Below are 14,830 nucleotides of genomic sequence, written 5' to 3' on the forward strand. Positions count from 1 at the left end.
AGTCAGTAGAAACATATTCTACCCAATCATGCCTATGTATACGATAACGTAACCTTGTTCAGCTATTCTCCCACCAGGGTTACAGTTCCACCCTATTTCTCGCTATCGAGCTGACCAATAGTGGTTCACTTCTGACATACTTCATGTATTTAATCGTTAAAGAATGGATACATTTAATTTGATGATGTATATATATTTATGCTGCAAAATTCGTGAACGGAAAGCTCAAAATTCACTCAAACGACCTTTGAAGCTGAGAGAAAAGTGTTTAAGTATGAATTCGTCATTGTCATGAAATGGGTTTATGGGAATCAACTGTATTATTCTATTTAATTATCAATAATCCGTCCTTTTCGCTTTTGCAACATTGGTACTTCTACTATTTACAAATAAGAATTGAGTGCTTCTTTTGTAATTCTATTGTGGTCTAAAACTGTTGACCGAAGCACATTTTGTATGAACCGCGGAAGTGGTTATTAAAGTTAAAGTAAACAATCCATGTTTTCATACTTATCACGTTTAACAAATACAAAGGACAAATTATTGTCTGAAGTCCTCTCTGTATCCAAATCCCTAATGAACCATAGTAAAAAAAGTTGGTGATACATTCTTAATTCAGGTTATTGTATTAGCGGTGGGTCAAAGGTTCGAGGAAGGGGCGTAATTGTCCGTGATCTGAGTCGAGCGTAGTGAGTTGAAGATTTTATGCCAACAAATGATATTTTTCCAATCAATTGAGGTTTACGCCCTCTACACCAAACTGAATCCGACACTGCGTATACACTCTTCTTATAATCGATAATTTTCCTTCAAGTTTTAATTGCACGTCTGTTGAAAGTTAGTACTTGTTTGTCTCATTTAATCGGTCCATAGATGTATCAGTTCTAACCTCGCTTTGAAAAAAAAAATCCCCTTTGCTAAAAATAAATCAAAATGACGAATAAAGTTACATATTTAGGAATGTCTTGGATTTATATTTTTTTCATATTCATCGAAGAGGTAAAAACCGATGCTAAATCTAAGTTTCGTTTTCAATATCTAAAACAGTATAACGGAACTCACTTAGAGTCATTATATATTTGAACAAGGGATACAAGAAACAAAGCTTGTAAATTTTCTTTCATATTTGCGGAAGTTTACACTGCATTCGGTTTTACTTTTGAATATATTGTACTTTTGTCATGTTTGTTGCTTGAAATATTATCGGTACGACAAGAAATTTTCAATCAAAAAAACCATTTTAATGTTTCCAAAACTAAATAAGGAATACATAAATGTTTGTCTATTTTTTCAATATAAACGCCAATTTAAGTACCTCCATGTCAATATTTGTATTTTAAAATCCACGGTAAGCTTCAAATATAACGATGATATAATTTATTCTTTTTACAACGCAAAATGATTAGCACTTATTGAATATCTATATTTGATAACAGCAGTCAAAAGAACCACTCCTAGGGCATACATTTGAATATATTCATTTGTTGGAAAGGTGTGCAGTGGAGGCGTCATTCAGAGGTGTTCATGTGTCAATTTTTAGAATGTTTACCATGTTTTTATACAATATATATATATACATGTACTTCAAGTACACATTCAAAACTGAGACAAACCGGGCAAATCGCTCAAACTGGTAAGTTCTGTTTTGAGTTTCTGGTAAAATGTCAAGAATTATAATGTCTATAGATCCACATAAACGCCCCCAAAAATATTAAATTCAATTTAATATTCGTTCTTTATGTCGTATAGAAACTGTCTCCTTTCCACCACGGGGTGTCTCTTCCTATATGAAGGTATATACATATGTGCCGCTGGAATGGGTCCCTTTTTTGATACGTCAAATATATCAATGGGGTGCAATTTTACCGAGGAAATAATCAATAGGTAGTAATTGACCAAAGTGTTTTTAATATATAATAAGATTGTATATGCATATAGGTACTACTTGAGCTGATATATATATGAATGGGTTATGATTTCGCTGTGAAATATATGTAAAGGTAAGGATTTCACAATTATTCAATATATGAATTAGGGGTGTTTTTTTAAATCCCAGCTGCACAACTCTACCCAAAATCCTATGTTGAGACCCCCCGTGCTTTCCACAAAGATATCTTATTAATTTTTTTAGCGAAATTTGCACCGCTTTAACTTGGAATTTAAACAGCTTTAACTTGGAATTTAACTTGAACATGTGTTCACTGCATGTGTTTAAAAAACATACCTGTTGTGATGATCAAGTTGCAGCATTTTAGAACTCCAGTTGCTTTGATCTTAGATTTTAAAATTTATTCAAAAGTAGAGTTATTACTTTGTTATACGACCGCAAAAAAATTTTGTGGTCGTATATTGGTATGACGTTGGAGTCGTCGTCGTCGTCCGAAGACACATTGGTTTTCGTACTCTAACTTTAGTTTAAGTGAATGGATCTCTATGAAATTTTACCATAAGGCTCAATACCACAAAAGGAAGGTGGGGATTGCTTTTTGGGGTTATGGTACCAACAGTTAAGGAATAAGGGGCCAAAAAGGGGCCAAAAATAAGCATTTTTGTAAATTCCAGACATAACTTGTGTATTAGTGTATGGATCTCTCTGACATTGTACCACAAGGTTCCATATCATAAATTGAATTCAGGGATTGATTTTGGGGGTAATTGCCTCAAAATTTTAGGAATTAGGGGCAAAAAAGGGGCAAAAAACAAATGTGTGTAAGTGTATGGATCTTTATGAAATTGTACTGCAAGGTTCCATATCACGAAGGGAAAGCTGGAATTGAGTTTGGGGGTAATTGCCCAAAACGTTTAGGAATAAGGGACCAAAAAGGGGCCAAAAAAAATAAGCATTTTTCTAGTTTCCAGACAATAACTTGTGTTCAAGTGTATGGATCTCTCTGGAATTGTACTGCAAGGTATCATACCACAAAGGGAAGGCTGGGATTGATTTGGGGGTTAATTGCCTCAAAATTTTAGGAATTAGGGGCCATAAAGGGGAAAAAACAAGCATTTTTCTAGTTTCAGGACAATAACTTGTGTGTAAGTGTATGGATCTTTATTAAATTGTACTGCAAGGTTCCATATCACAAAGGGAAAGCTGGGTATGAGTTTGGGGGTAATTGCCCTAAACGTTTAGGAATTTGGGGCCAAAAAACAAGCATTTTTTCTAGTTTCCAGACAATAACTTGTGTTCAAGTGTATGAATCTCTCTGAGATTGTACTGCAAGGTACCATACCACAAAGGGAAGGCTGGGATTGAGTTTGGGGGTGATGAATCATAAGAGGGTTCAAAAAATTGGGGGGGGGGATTTTTTTTTTCCTTTTTTTTCTTTAAAATTTTCCATTTTAAATTGGTTATTTCTGATTTATATATAAAAGCAAATAATAATGATGTGGTTTGAATAGGTAAATTAAATTTTTTTAAGTTCTTAGACCACATTCATTCTGTGTCAGAAACCTATGATGTGTCAAATATTTAATTACAATCCAAATTCAGTGCTGTATCAAGCTTGAATGTTGTGTCCATACTTGCCCCATCTGTTCAGGGTTCGACCTCTGCGGTCGTATCAAGCTGCGCCCCAGCGGAGCATTTTATTTTAATTGTCATGATTATCATGGAATTTTTAAAAATTTTATTTAAAAAGAAGAGTCATTAAAAATGGTGTGTTAGTTATTTATTTGACTTATTTATCAACAATCAGGTTCAGAGGGTTTTGAAATGGTGGTTCACCTCAAAATATAAAATAGCTACTGAAGTTGAAATATAAATACTTTTTTCACGAACAAGACCGCTGTTATATAGTCGGTCGTATAAGTTGTATTGTTACTTGAACCACCAACACATCTCTTGATTCGTTGTTTTTAAATATTTCAAAATTTAACTAGTCATTGCTAGTGTAGTTATCGTAGTAATTCTCATCTGTAGACACGATATTTTCCTTGCTTGCAATTTCGTTTTTCAATCCTGAGGACCGAAGCACAAAAGAATGTTTCGACTGCTGTTGAAAATTCTTAAAGTCGTTACAACACTTTCTATGGAAGTGAATACCCTGGTAATTTCTACATTTTTGCTGTTAATACCCTGGTAATTTCTACATTTTTGTTGTGTAAACTGTTCAAAGGAAAAAAAAAATCCGTGGAACTAAATTGGCTATTTGACGCTACGTCCTTTGAAATTAAACCCAGTTTTGATAAAGATGCCAACAGGAAGTATTTTTTTGGAAGTTTAATACATTTGTTATATTTCCTCACTGTTTTTCATGTTCTCACTTCCCATAGAATATTATGTGTTATTGTTTGGGACTAGGTACTTATTTCTTCTCTGCATTTCAGTTTCATATAGATATGCAGTAATGTCAGAATCTATCGAAGTTGTTAGGTGTCAATTAAAACATCTTTCACCGTTTACAACATTTAGAATGTCACTGCTTTCCGAACATCGAAGAACTATATATGTAATTTTGTCAAGTTACTTTTTTTCTCATCTGGCCTTACTGGCAAACATGATTGACTATACAAGATCTACAAAAAATGCCAATATGGACCGAAACCATATCGATTACTCCTTACTGAGTTATTGCCCTTATATGACTATTTTTGACAAATTTTCTTGTTTTGACAACTATATCGAAAAGTATGGTAGATAGGTAAAAACTGTATATTTTTAATTTTAATTATCCAATTTAAAAAATAGTTTACGTTTGCAAGTTTACTTAACTGCTGGGTATGGTTCATATAAGTAACAGCATTCTGCTAGAATAAGATCTACAAATTAAGATATCAGTACCTTTTAACCTAGTCGCACAGTATATTCCTTTCGATTCTTTAAAGTATTGTATTTAATTACTAGATTTTCTTTTCTTCTAGATAAAAAACTAAATGATATCAGTAAAACATGGATGATAGATTTCAAGCTCCAGACAATTTTGATTGGAGAGAAGGAAAGAACACAGCCGAGTGCAACAGGTATATGCTTGAACATGAACTTCATTGTGATGTAACATTCATCGTGGGTTCAGGAAAGGAGAAACAGCCGATATTGGCTCATAAATACATACTTATATCGCGTAGTGAGGTGTTTGAAGCCATGCTGGTTGGTTTGTTACATGAGCATTCAAATAATATTGAAATACCTGATGTTTACCCAGCTGCTTTTCGGAGGTTATTAGAGTAAGTATCACATCATTATGTTCATGTATAATTATAAATACAGAGAAATATGACTTCTTTAAACGCTAATCGGTACGTAGAAACCCTTAATATAGATCTATTTGACTAAATTAGAAATAACATTTCTAACATGTATAACATTTGCAAAAATAACCTTAGCATATTGGCCAAACAACTGAAAACTTGCAAAATGGAACATTAAAATAGGACAAGAAACCAACAAAACAAATTTTCTGAAAATATTTCATATAAAAACAAGAAGATGTGGTTTGATTGCCAATGAGACAGCTATACACTATAGAGACATAGGGGCTAGGATGTAAACAACTATAAGTCACCGTAAGGCCAATAATAAGCACATACCATAAAGTGAACTATAAGAGACCCCGGCATGAAAAATGTGAAACAATTCAAAATAGGAAACCGTCGACCCAATTTATGCTAAAAACAATGAAAGAAAAACAAGTATGATAGACAGCAATCTAGGACAACCACTGAATTACAGGCCCCTGACTTGGGACATAAAACATAAGGAATGTTTCGGGATTAAACATGTTTGTGAGCTCTCATCTCTTCCGCTAAGCTGAGACAGTGGTGTTTACTGCACAACCTTAGAACTAACTGGAAAATGGCTTGACTCATCAATTCGGCACAAACATTGACAAAGCATAAACGAACTTAACGGATCTCAAAATCAGTACTCGCAGTTACTGAAAGCTCGTTTAAACCACACTTGCCAAGTCGAAAATGTCAATCATTTATGTGTAACTTAATCTGTAAAAATGTAATGCGAAATAGAAAGCTATATTAATTTGAGTCAGAGTGTATAAATTTTAAGAATGGAGGTCTTTGATCAGATTTTAGATAATGTACCATGTTTCCCGAAATATTCCGATTACCGATTGATATTTTATTAACCGGATTTTCGAAGGAAAAATCGGTTATTGATTTGGGGATGTACGGCGGGCGGGCGGCTGCCAAACGTTGTCCGTTCATTAACATGAAAACACTTTGACGAAATTATTTCAAATTTAGATATGTTGTTTCCTGTGACTAAATAAAGGTCAAGTTCAATTTTCACGATTTTAGCCTTTCTCGTTGTTGAGTTGTAGACCTTTCAGCAGCCAAAAGTGATATTTATTATATGATTGAGTTATTTCCCTTTGAACAGAAATGGTGTAATTAAAAAGTTTATGTATAGATAGTCTATCAATGATTGTATCTGTTCAATTGATTTTAGTCAGGAGCTGTCAAAAATTTCTTTATAACTATTTTTATGATTGAATTTTGTACTTTTTTATAATTTAGGTTCATGTATTATGATCAAACCAGACTTGATGAACAGGACGCTTACGAGCTTCTATATGTCGCCCGAAAATACTTAGTAACAGACTTAGTCAGACGTTGCTTACAGAGATTAAAAACAAGAATGTCCGTAGAAAACGTCTGTATAATACTTAGTTATGCCGATGACGAAGGAACAGTAAAACTTTGTTTAGATTATATATTTCGGTATTCTTTAGAGGTTTTAAAATCAGATGGATTTAAGGAACTTTCGCCAGAACATATCAAATCAATCATATCGAATAATAGACTTGGGGTTCGAGAGGAGGATATATTTGACGCTGTCATATTATGGTCTGAACGAGAATGCCAAAGACAGGAAATTGATATACTTCCAGAAAATCAGTGGAAAGTTTTAGGCGATATACTGAAATTAATCCGTTATGGTAGAATGGACAGAGCGTATCTATTAAATGTTTGTAAAAAGTTTTTACCGCAAGATCTTTATATTGATATAGTAGAAAATATAGCATCGCATATCGAAGAGAATCCTCATCAAGGTTCGGAATCTTTGAATTTACCAAGACCATTAGGAACTTCAAGAGGAGTGCATTCTCAATTTTTGACATGTGGAGCGGAAGTTAGACCAAAAGAATATTTGAGACCTCATAATGAAGTTCTAGACGGTACAAACGTTTCTGTCGATGGAGAACTCGATTGTGCTACATCGGGCAATGATCGCAATGTTTCAGAAATGGAGCAAATTCCATCTGTATTCACTCACCGATCGGATAGATTTGAAATATATCGGTTTGCTAAAAACTCATATGTTAGAGGCAAAACATACGATATGCATACGCCAGAATCAATTTCGTTTTTGACATTACAAAATGTAAATCTTTGTTCCATATATCTTTATGGGAGTTGTGAGGGAGAGGGGGACTATCACATACATTTAGAAATATTTGAAGATCTCGGTGGTCAGTTATCTCTAATGCATTCGTCAGAAAGAGATATAACGACGAACGGTTCCACATCACCATACGAGTTCGATCTTGAACCTTCTATTAGAATACAAAGTGAAAGGGTCTACACGATAAGAGCATTATTTGAGGGACCTCCCAGTTATTTTGGTACAAACGGTATTTCAAATGTTTTTAAAAATGGAGTATCGGTATTTTTTATTACAAATGATGAATTAGGTTTGAATTTAACAACATCAGAAGGTGGTCAATTCCCGGGACTCCTGTTTGAAAGGTAGTCACAAAGGCACCAAGAGCGAACGCATGAACCGATTGCAACTCTGGTAAATAAGAAGAACAAATATGATAAACCTAATTAGTAAATGAACCAACTAGGATCCTCTCAAACAAATCGCTCTATGCATTCAAGTAAGATGCGTACGTTTTTGGCGCCTGACCTGACCCTGGCAAACAGCTGTATTACACCTTGAGTAGTTGTTGAGGAAGGGCTTGGGTATAGTACCCCGTAAGGGTGTGTACCTGTGTAGTTGTAGGTGTGGTTCGACGGGCGGGGACTGTCTATTTCATTAAACCTCATATCTTGGTGATCACTATCAAATAGTATGAATCAATAAGTAAGTAAGTAAGTAAGTTTTATTGAAATAGTCTAGACATTTGGACTATCGTTAATTAAAACAATTACAAAATGAACATATACATCTGTAAAATGGAACGAAATTATAAAACAATACATTGAACAGAACTGTTACCAATGCTGAGTTAATTCGAATTAAGTCCCATGTTATATTTATACATATATCTTAGTTATTACAAAGAATTTACAGGCTATCTCCCTTACTACACCACAAAGAAAATACCTTAATTCAGTAGAAATAAAATTTATACAAAAGTAAGTGATTAGTATTATACGTCTTTTGTTTTAAATATATATAGATTCTTATCATACATCTTGTTAAAACCTAAAATACATATTTTACATACATCTAAGTCATTACTGCTTATTCATCTTCAACTCCTGAAAATTGTCTTTTTTATTTTAAATTTCTGTATTTATGGGGCATACTTTGTTTTTTCGAGTTTCTAGCATATAGCTTATAGTCAAAACATTACTTCCAGGCTAATGGTTTAAATTGCAAAAAAAAACTCTATGATTAAATCCTAATACTGTTAAGATGATGTGTTATTTAAATCCCCATGTATAGAGATTTAAAATTCTGAAACAGTAGTTACGAAAAGAAAGCCGAGTAAAATTGATTTTGAAACATTACAAGTAGTTCAGTGTTTAAAATTCCAAAATTAGGAGCCGTGAACTTTTACTTCAAGGTGTCGGAATTGAAGTCCGATTTAAAATGATAAATTTGTAAAATCACAAAGAACCCGCCGGTCAACTTGTAACACGAGGTAATACCAACTCGAAAGCATTAAACAGATGTGAGTGTCGAAAGAAAATGATTTTTGGGAAGACGGATAGTATATGCAGATAAAAAATGGCATTAATAATTCGATTAATGGCATTAATAATTCGATTCAAGAGTGAAAATAACTCGAGGAAAATAAGACTTAATTGAAATACTGACTTGTACTGATCGTATTAAGTTTTATAACTGCAAGCTTGTGTTTAACTTTGCTAAAGTAATTTTCAACACAATGAATAACAGTTGATCTAATGGAAACAATTCAAGCGAATATCGATAACATTAAAGATTATAGTGAAAAGAGAAACAGAATATTTACTATGTATAATTGTTTATATACAATGTAAAAATGTAGAAATGTATATATAAATATATATGAATGTGAAAAGACGAAAGACACTATGTAAATAAAACTTTTCTTTGTAACATCTTATTAAAAAACAAGAAATCAACGTAATATTTTTTTTCGTAAAATAAGTTGAAGGTGAGCATTTTCCTTTTTTTTTTAACCATGATATTCCGTGCTTCATTAGTTAATAAGTTGTAGGTTATCATGATTATATCGTGAAGTTATAAGGGGACGACCACTTGATTTTCAATCATATAATTAAATATTATTTAATTGCAAAACATCAGTTATCATGATGTTTATGAGGCAAACGTTTCATTTGTGTTTTAAATAAAATTAAGTTAAATGTAAAATGCCAAAGTTTATGGGAAAGTACAAGGAAAAACAAAAGAGAGGATACAAACTTTAAGCTAGAAAAGACAAAAGACCACGAACCCATTAGACGCCAAGAAATATAGGAAATGGTACAGTGATAAGAAACAATTGGACCCAACCAACAGAAGATGTACCAGAGTATAAAAATTTGAAGAAAAAAGATAAGCGGAAGATTCCAAAGGGATATTCAAAGTCATGCATACGTCGATGACAAACTGAACGCCATGACAAAAAAGACAACAGTTTAAGATAACATCAGTATACAAAAAACAACATAAAAGACTATTAGACTGAGCAACACGCATCCATCCAGAATGAGATTATACTATGCAAACAAGAGAAAGTTCTTAGTACAAAGCATAGTCTATATGTGCAGCAGAATACAAGGATCCAATTTTAAATTTAGTTGCCTTTTATTATTGAAGAGCCTCATACGAATTACGAATAAAGGAATCTGTCACAGGAAAGATAAGAATTGTTTGTTAAAAACGAGTCAAACTACCGTATAGCTAATATGAGCCGGGTCATGAATAAGCGAGAATTTTGATTAAAAAATTGATAAGATGATTGGTATATCTTAAGGAGACATCATTTCAATGACGTAAAAAGACCAGGCAAACACATGACCCAACATTAAAAAGTCTATGTAAATATTGCAGTTCTAAATCTAAGTATGAAAGATCTTCCTAAAAACCAAAACCGAAATCCGTTAAATAACAAAACGCATAGAGATTTGACAAAGAGCAATAAAATGAAATCAATATAACAGGAAAAGCATTTAACTAAAGCACAAGTTAGAAATAAACAAGATTATATACTTTCAGTTACTGAATCAAGATCAACGTACTTTTAAAACCTGCTGGTATGAAATCGCACTGTGGTTCACCCAATTTCATGCAGCAACATTATAAACAATGCATTCGGGCATGCTCGGGAGAAACATGTACAAAATTTCAATATCGACCTATTACTTTTGCGCTTTCCCCCCAAAAAAAATAATTGAAACAAATTCGGCTTGCTCTTTTTACCGATAGCCTGACGACACGCTGTTCTATGGGTTCACGGCTATGGCAATGATTGATATACGTTTCTGCCATAATAGAAAAACAAAGTTTATGGGGTATCCATCCATGATACAAAATCAGTACATGCAAAGCAACAAAAAAAAGCAAAGAAACAGCGCTTTTACTTCTGTCCTTAATCTCAAAGTCACAGGGAAGTCTTCAACACGGTGCTAAAGAAAAAACAAACTCTTACCACACTGCCAGTTCAATTTACAAGTAACTCGTTTCATACCCCGAAATCTAACCAAAGGGGTTCAGACACCGTAAATTACACTAAACAAGAATGCAGTCGAAATGCAAATATACATCTATGATTTGTGTTTAGACGCAGTTTCCTTCATGCATTTTCAAAAGCGTATATATACTACACTATTGTATCCTTTATGGCATTTTTATGATTCCAATTAAGGGTCATTGGTAGGCAACGTAACATTCAAATTAACAGTCATAACAGCATGATATGATAACATTTGCACAATAAAATTTGTTCTATTTTTTTATATAGCATACATATACACAATTTCTACAATTTGTTAATCAGGCAACGTCTTTTCATGCTATTTTCGCTATTTGGGGCAATTTGTTCTACCGGATAATTTAAGCTTTCATCAAATGAAGGATAATACACCAACATATGGGAAATAAAAATCAAGATATGACAAGACTGAAAATAATTACACTATTATAGACATAGGAAAAAATTATCTAGCAGACACTACACTCATTGATATTTTAAAAGAATGTGCAAAAAGAGGGGGGAGGATGAATAAATCACATTTTCAAAACAATTCCCGATTGTCCCACATTTAAACTTCCCAATTGTCCCACAAAATTTATTTACTTTTTTACCTGTAATTTCAAAAAGTGGGACAATCTGGAAGACACCATTTATGATAACTATTTTTTTTCTGTTTTTTTTGTTGTTTTTTTTGTCATTGATTCCTGTCTCAATCGCTCGATGATCAGAATATATAAAGTATTTCTTCAATTTCCTAGTGTCTATATTCTACCGTACTAAAAGCATTTATCCGATTAACGTGTAGTCCAACCCATGATTTTGCATTCCTTATGGCAAACCATTTTTCATCTACATATATTTATGTTTTAAATCTTTGTGAATATAAAGATCTTTTTACTATTCACTGTCTGTTTTCTGTTTTTACCATTAATTTGAGAAATGAGCCAGATCGTCATAATTGTTTCCTTTTAGAATTGTATAGAATAGAATAGAATAAAATAGAATATTTTTATTTCCAAAATTACAGGGCCCATAAAGGGCATAAAATCAGATACAATTGATTGACATAATTGGTAATTACAACAATGAAAATCACAGTGTACATGTAAATATATATTTAGTATATTAGCGTATATATCTATTAAGCCAATGTCGGAAAATCTGATTATTTCAATCTCAATTAGGGAAAATTAATAAGTTCGTTCGAGACTGGAATTTGTTTAACAAAAAATTGAAAACAACACGTTTAATAATTTCATGCGTCCGAAGGGCTTTTCTGGATTTAACAACTGTTTCTGCTCATTTTCTAAAACAACTCGGACGCATGAAACTTTAATGAGTTTTTTTCTTTCAATTCTTACATCACTGGGTCGATACCTCTGCTGGTGGACTATCAGTCCCCGAAGGTATCGTTGTCCGTTGATAAATATTGAAATTATAAAGAAACTAAGGTTTCAAATACCTCAGGTAATATTGGCCTTAGATGGATTTAGCGCTATTTTCTTTAGGTGTCCTTTTTATTACTTGGCGTCCGTCGTCGTCGTCGTCGTCGTCGTCGTCGTCGTCGTCGTTAACTTTTTACATTTTGAACTTCTTCTAGAAGACCACTGAATGGAATGAAACCAAACATGCCATGAATGTTCCTTATGAGGTGCTGACCAAGTGTTGTTACTTTGAAGCAGATCCAACGTCCAAGATGGCCGCCAGCGGGGGGGGGGGGACTTAGTTTAACATAGGACCCTACGGGAAATACATACAAATGTCTTCTTTTAGAGATCCACTGAATGGAATGAAACCACACATGGCATGAATGTTCCTGATGAGGTGCTGACCAAGTGTTGTTACTTTGAAGTGGACCCATCATCCAACCAGCGGGGGACTTAGTTTAACATAGGACCCTAAGGGAAATACATACAAATGTCTTCTTTTAGAGAACCACTGAATGGAATGTAACCAAACATGGCATGAATGTTCCTTATGAGATGCTGACCAAGTGTTGTTACTTTGAAGCCGATCCATCATCAAAGATGGCCACCAGCAGGGGACTTAGTTTAACATAGGACCCTAAGGGAAATACATACATATGTCTTCTTTTAGAGAACCACTGAATGGAATGTAACCAAACATGGCATGAATGTTCCTTATGAGGTGCTGACCAAGTGTTGCTACTTTGAAGCTGATCCATCATCCAAGATGGCCGCCAGCGGGGGACTTAGCAAACTCCATACAGCGTTCTGTATCGTTCGGGTCATACTTCCCTTTCTCTACAAACACTGCCATTGGCCCTTCGGGTGTTTTCGGTTATTTGCTGCGGATTAGACTGGAACTACTTTTTCCTTAGCAGCAATAGCGTCAAAATGGCTGCTTGGCAGCAGACGCCGGAAAAAATCACAGACATTAGAAGTTGTTTCTGTTTTAGAACAAATCTTTCGAACTGAAAACTGGCCACCAGCAGGGGACTTAGTTAAACATAGGACCCTAAGGGAAATACATATAAATGTCTTCTTTTAGAGAACCACTGAAAAGAATGAAACCAAACATGGCATGAATGTTCCTTATGAGGTGCTGACCAAGTGTTGTTACTTTGTAGACGAACCTTCATCCAAGATGGCTGCCAGCAGGGGACTTAGTTTAACATAAGACCCTATGGGAAATACGTATACAAATGCTTCTTCTAGAGGTGCACTGAATGGAATGAAACCAAACATGGCATAAATGTTCCATATGAGGTGCTGATGAAGTGTTGCTACTTTGCTGCCGATTTACTGTTCAAGATGGCAACCAGGATTTTTGTCGAGCCTGCAACTTTTGTTGCAGAAAGCTCGACATAGGGATAGTGATCCGGCGGCGGCGGCTACTGCGGCGGCGGCGGCGTTAGCTAACTTCTTAAAAGCTTTATATTTTAGAAGGTGGAAGATCTGGATGCTTCATACTTTGTATATGGATGCCTCATGTTACCAAGTTTCCGTCAGTCACATGTCCAATGTCCTTGACCTCATTTTCATGGTTCAGTGACTACTTGAAAAAAAAGTTAAGATTTTTTGTAATGTTAAATTCTCTCTTATTATAAGTAATAGGATAACTATATTTGGAATGTGCGTACCTTGCAAGGTCCTCATGCCCGTCAGACAGTTTTCACTTGACCTCGACCTTGTTTCATGGATCAGTGAACAAGGTTAAGTTTTGGTGGTCAAGTCCATATCTCAGATACTATAAGCAATAGGTCTAGTATATTAGGTGTATGGAAGGACTGTAAGGTGTACATGTCCAACTGGCAGGTGTCATCTGACCTTGACCTCATTTTCATGGTTCAGTGGTTATAGTTAAGTTTTTGTGTTTTGGTCTGTTTTTCTTATACTGTATGCAATAGGTCTACTATATTTGGTGTATGGAATGATTGTAAGGTGTACATGTCTAGCTGGCAGGTGTCATCTGACCTTGACCTCATTTTCATGGTTCAGTGGTCAAAGTTAAGTTTTTGAGTTTTGGTCTTTTTTTCTAATACTATATGCAATAGTTCAACTATATTTGGTGTATGGATATATTTTATGATCTATATGTCAGTCACGCAGGTTTTATTTGACCTTGACCTCATTTTCAAGGTTCATTGCTCAGTGTTAATTTTTTGTGTTTTGGTCTGTTTTTCTTAAACTATAAGCAATAGGTCAACTATATTTGTTGTATGGAAGAATTGTTAGCTGTACATGCCTGTCTAGCATGGTTCATCTGACCTTGACCTCATTTTCATGGTTCATTGGTCAATGTTTAGTTTACTTGGTTAATGTTAAGTTTATGTGACAGTTGTAATAAAGCTTTATATTTAGGACTATCAACATAATATCAATGATAAGTAAAGAAGGCGAGACATTTCAGCGTGTGCACTCTTGTTTATTAATTTACGGGGCCAATATTAAACCAAATTTGGTCTCAATCATTATTTGGGTATCTGTTATGATTTA

General features: G+C 34.2%; 1 protein-coding gene across 6 annotated transcripts in view; it reads left to right on the top strand.

Annotated features, from left to right (window-relative positions):
- LOC127710565 (BTB/POZ domain-containing protein 2-like) overlaps positions 1-9,297 on the top strand; it is a 29,166-nt gene extending 19,869 nt beyond the window's left edge. For 4 of the 6 annotated variants that reach the window (XM_052216512.1, XM_052216513.1, XM_052216514.1 and 1 more), the window contains 2 exons: positions 4,861-5,163; positions 6,472-9,297. In XM_052216512.1, the coding sequence (XP_052072472.1) occupies positions 4,889-5,163; positions 6,472-7,708 (1,512 nt within the window). In that variant the 5' untranslated portion in view covers positions 4,861-4,888 and the 3' untranslated portion in view covers positions 7,709-9,297. Of the gene's footprint in view, positions 1-912; positions 1,000-1,578; positions 1,634-4,860; positions 5,164-6,471 lie in introns of those variants that run through there. The other 2 variants (XM_052216510.1, XM_052216509.1) reach the window with 2 other exon arrangements.
- The last annotated feature ends 5,533 nt before the right edge of the window (positions 9,298-14,830 follow it).

Source organism: Mytilus californianus, unplaced genomic scaffold (genome assembly GCF_021869535.1).
Source record: "Mytilus californianus isolate M0D057914Y unplaced genomic scaffold, xbMytCali1.0.p SCAF_8, whole genome shotgun sequence".
Taxonomy (NCBI): Eukaryota; Metazoa; Mollusca; class Bivalvia; order Mytilida; family Mytilidae; genus Mytilus; species Mytilus californianus.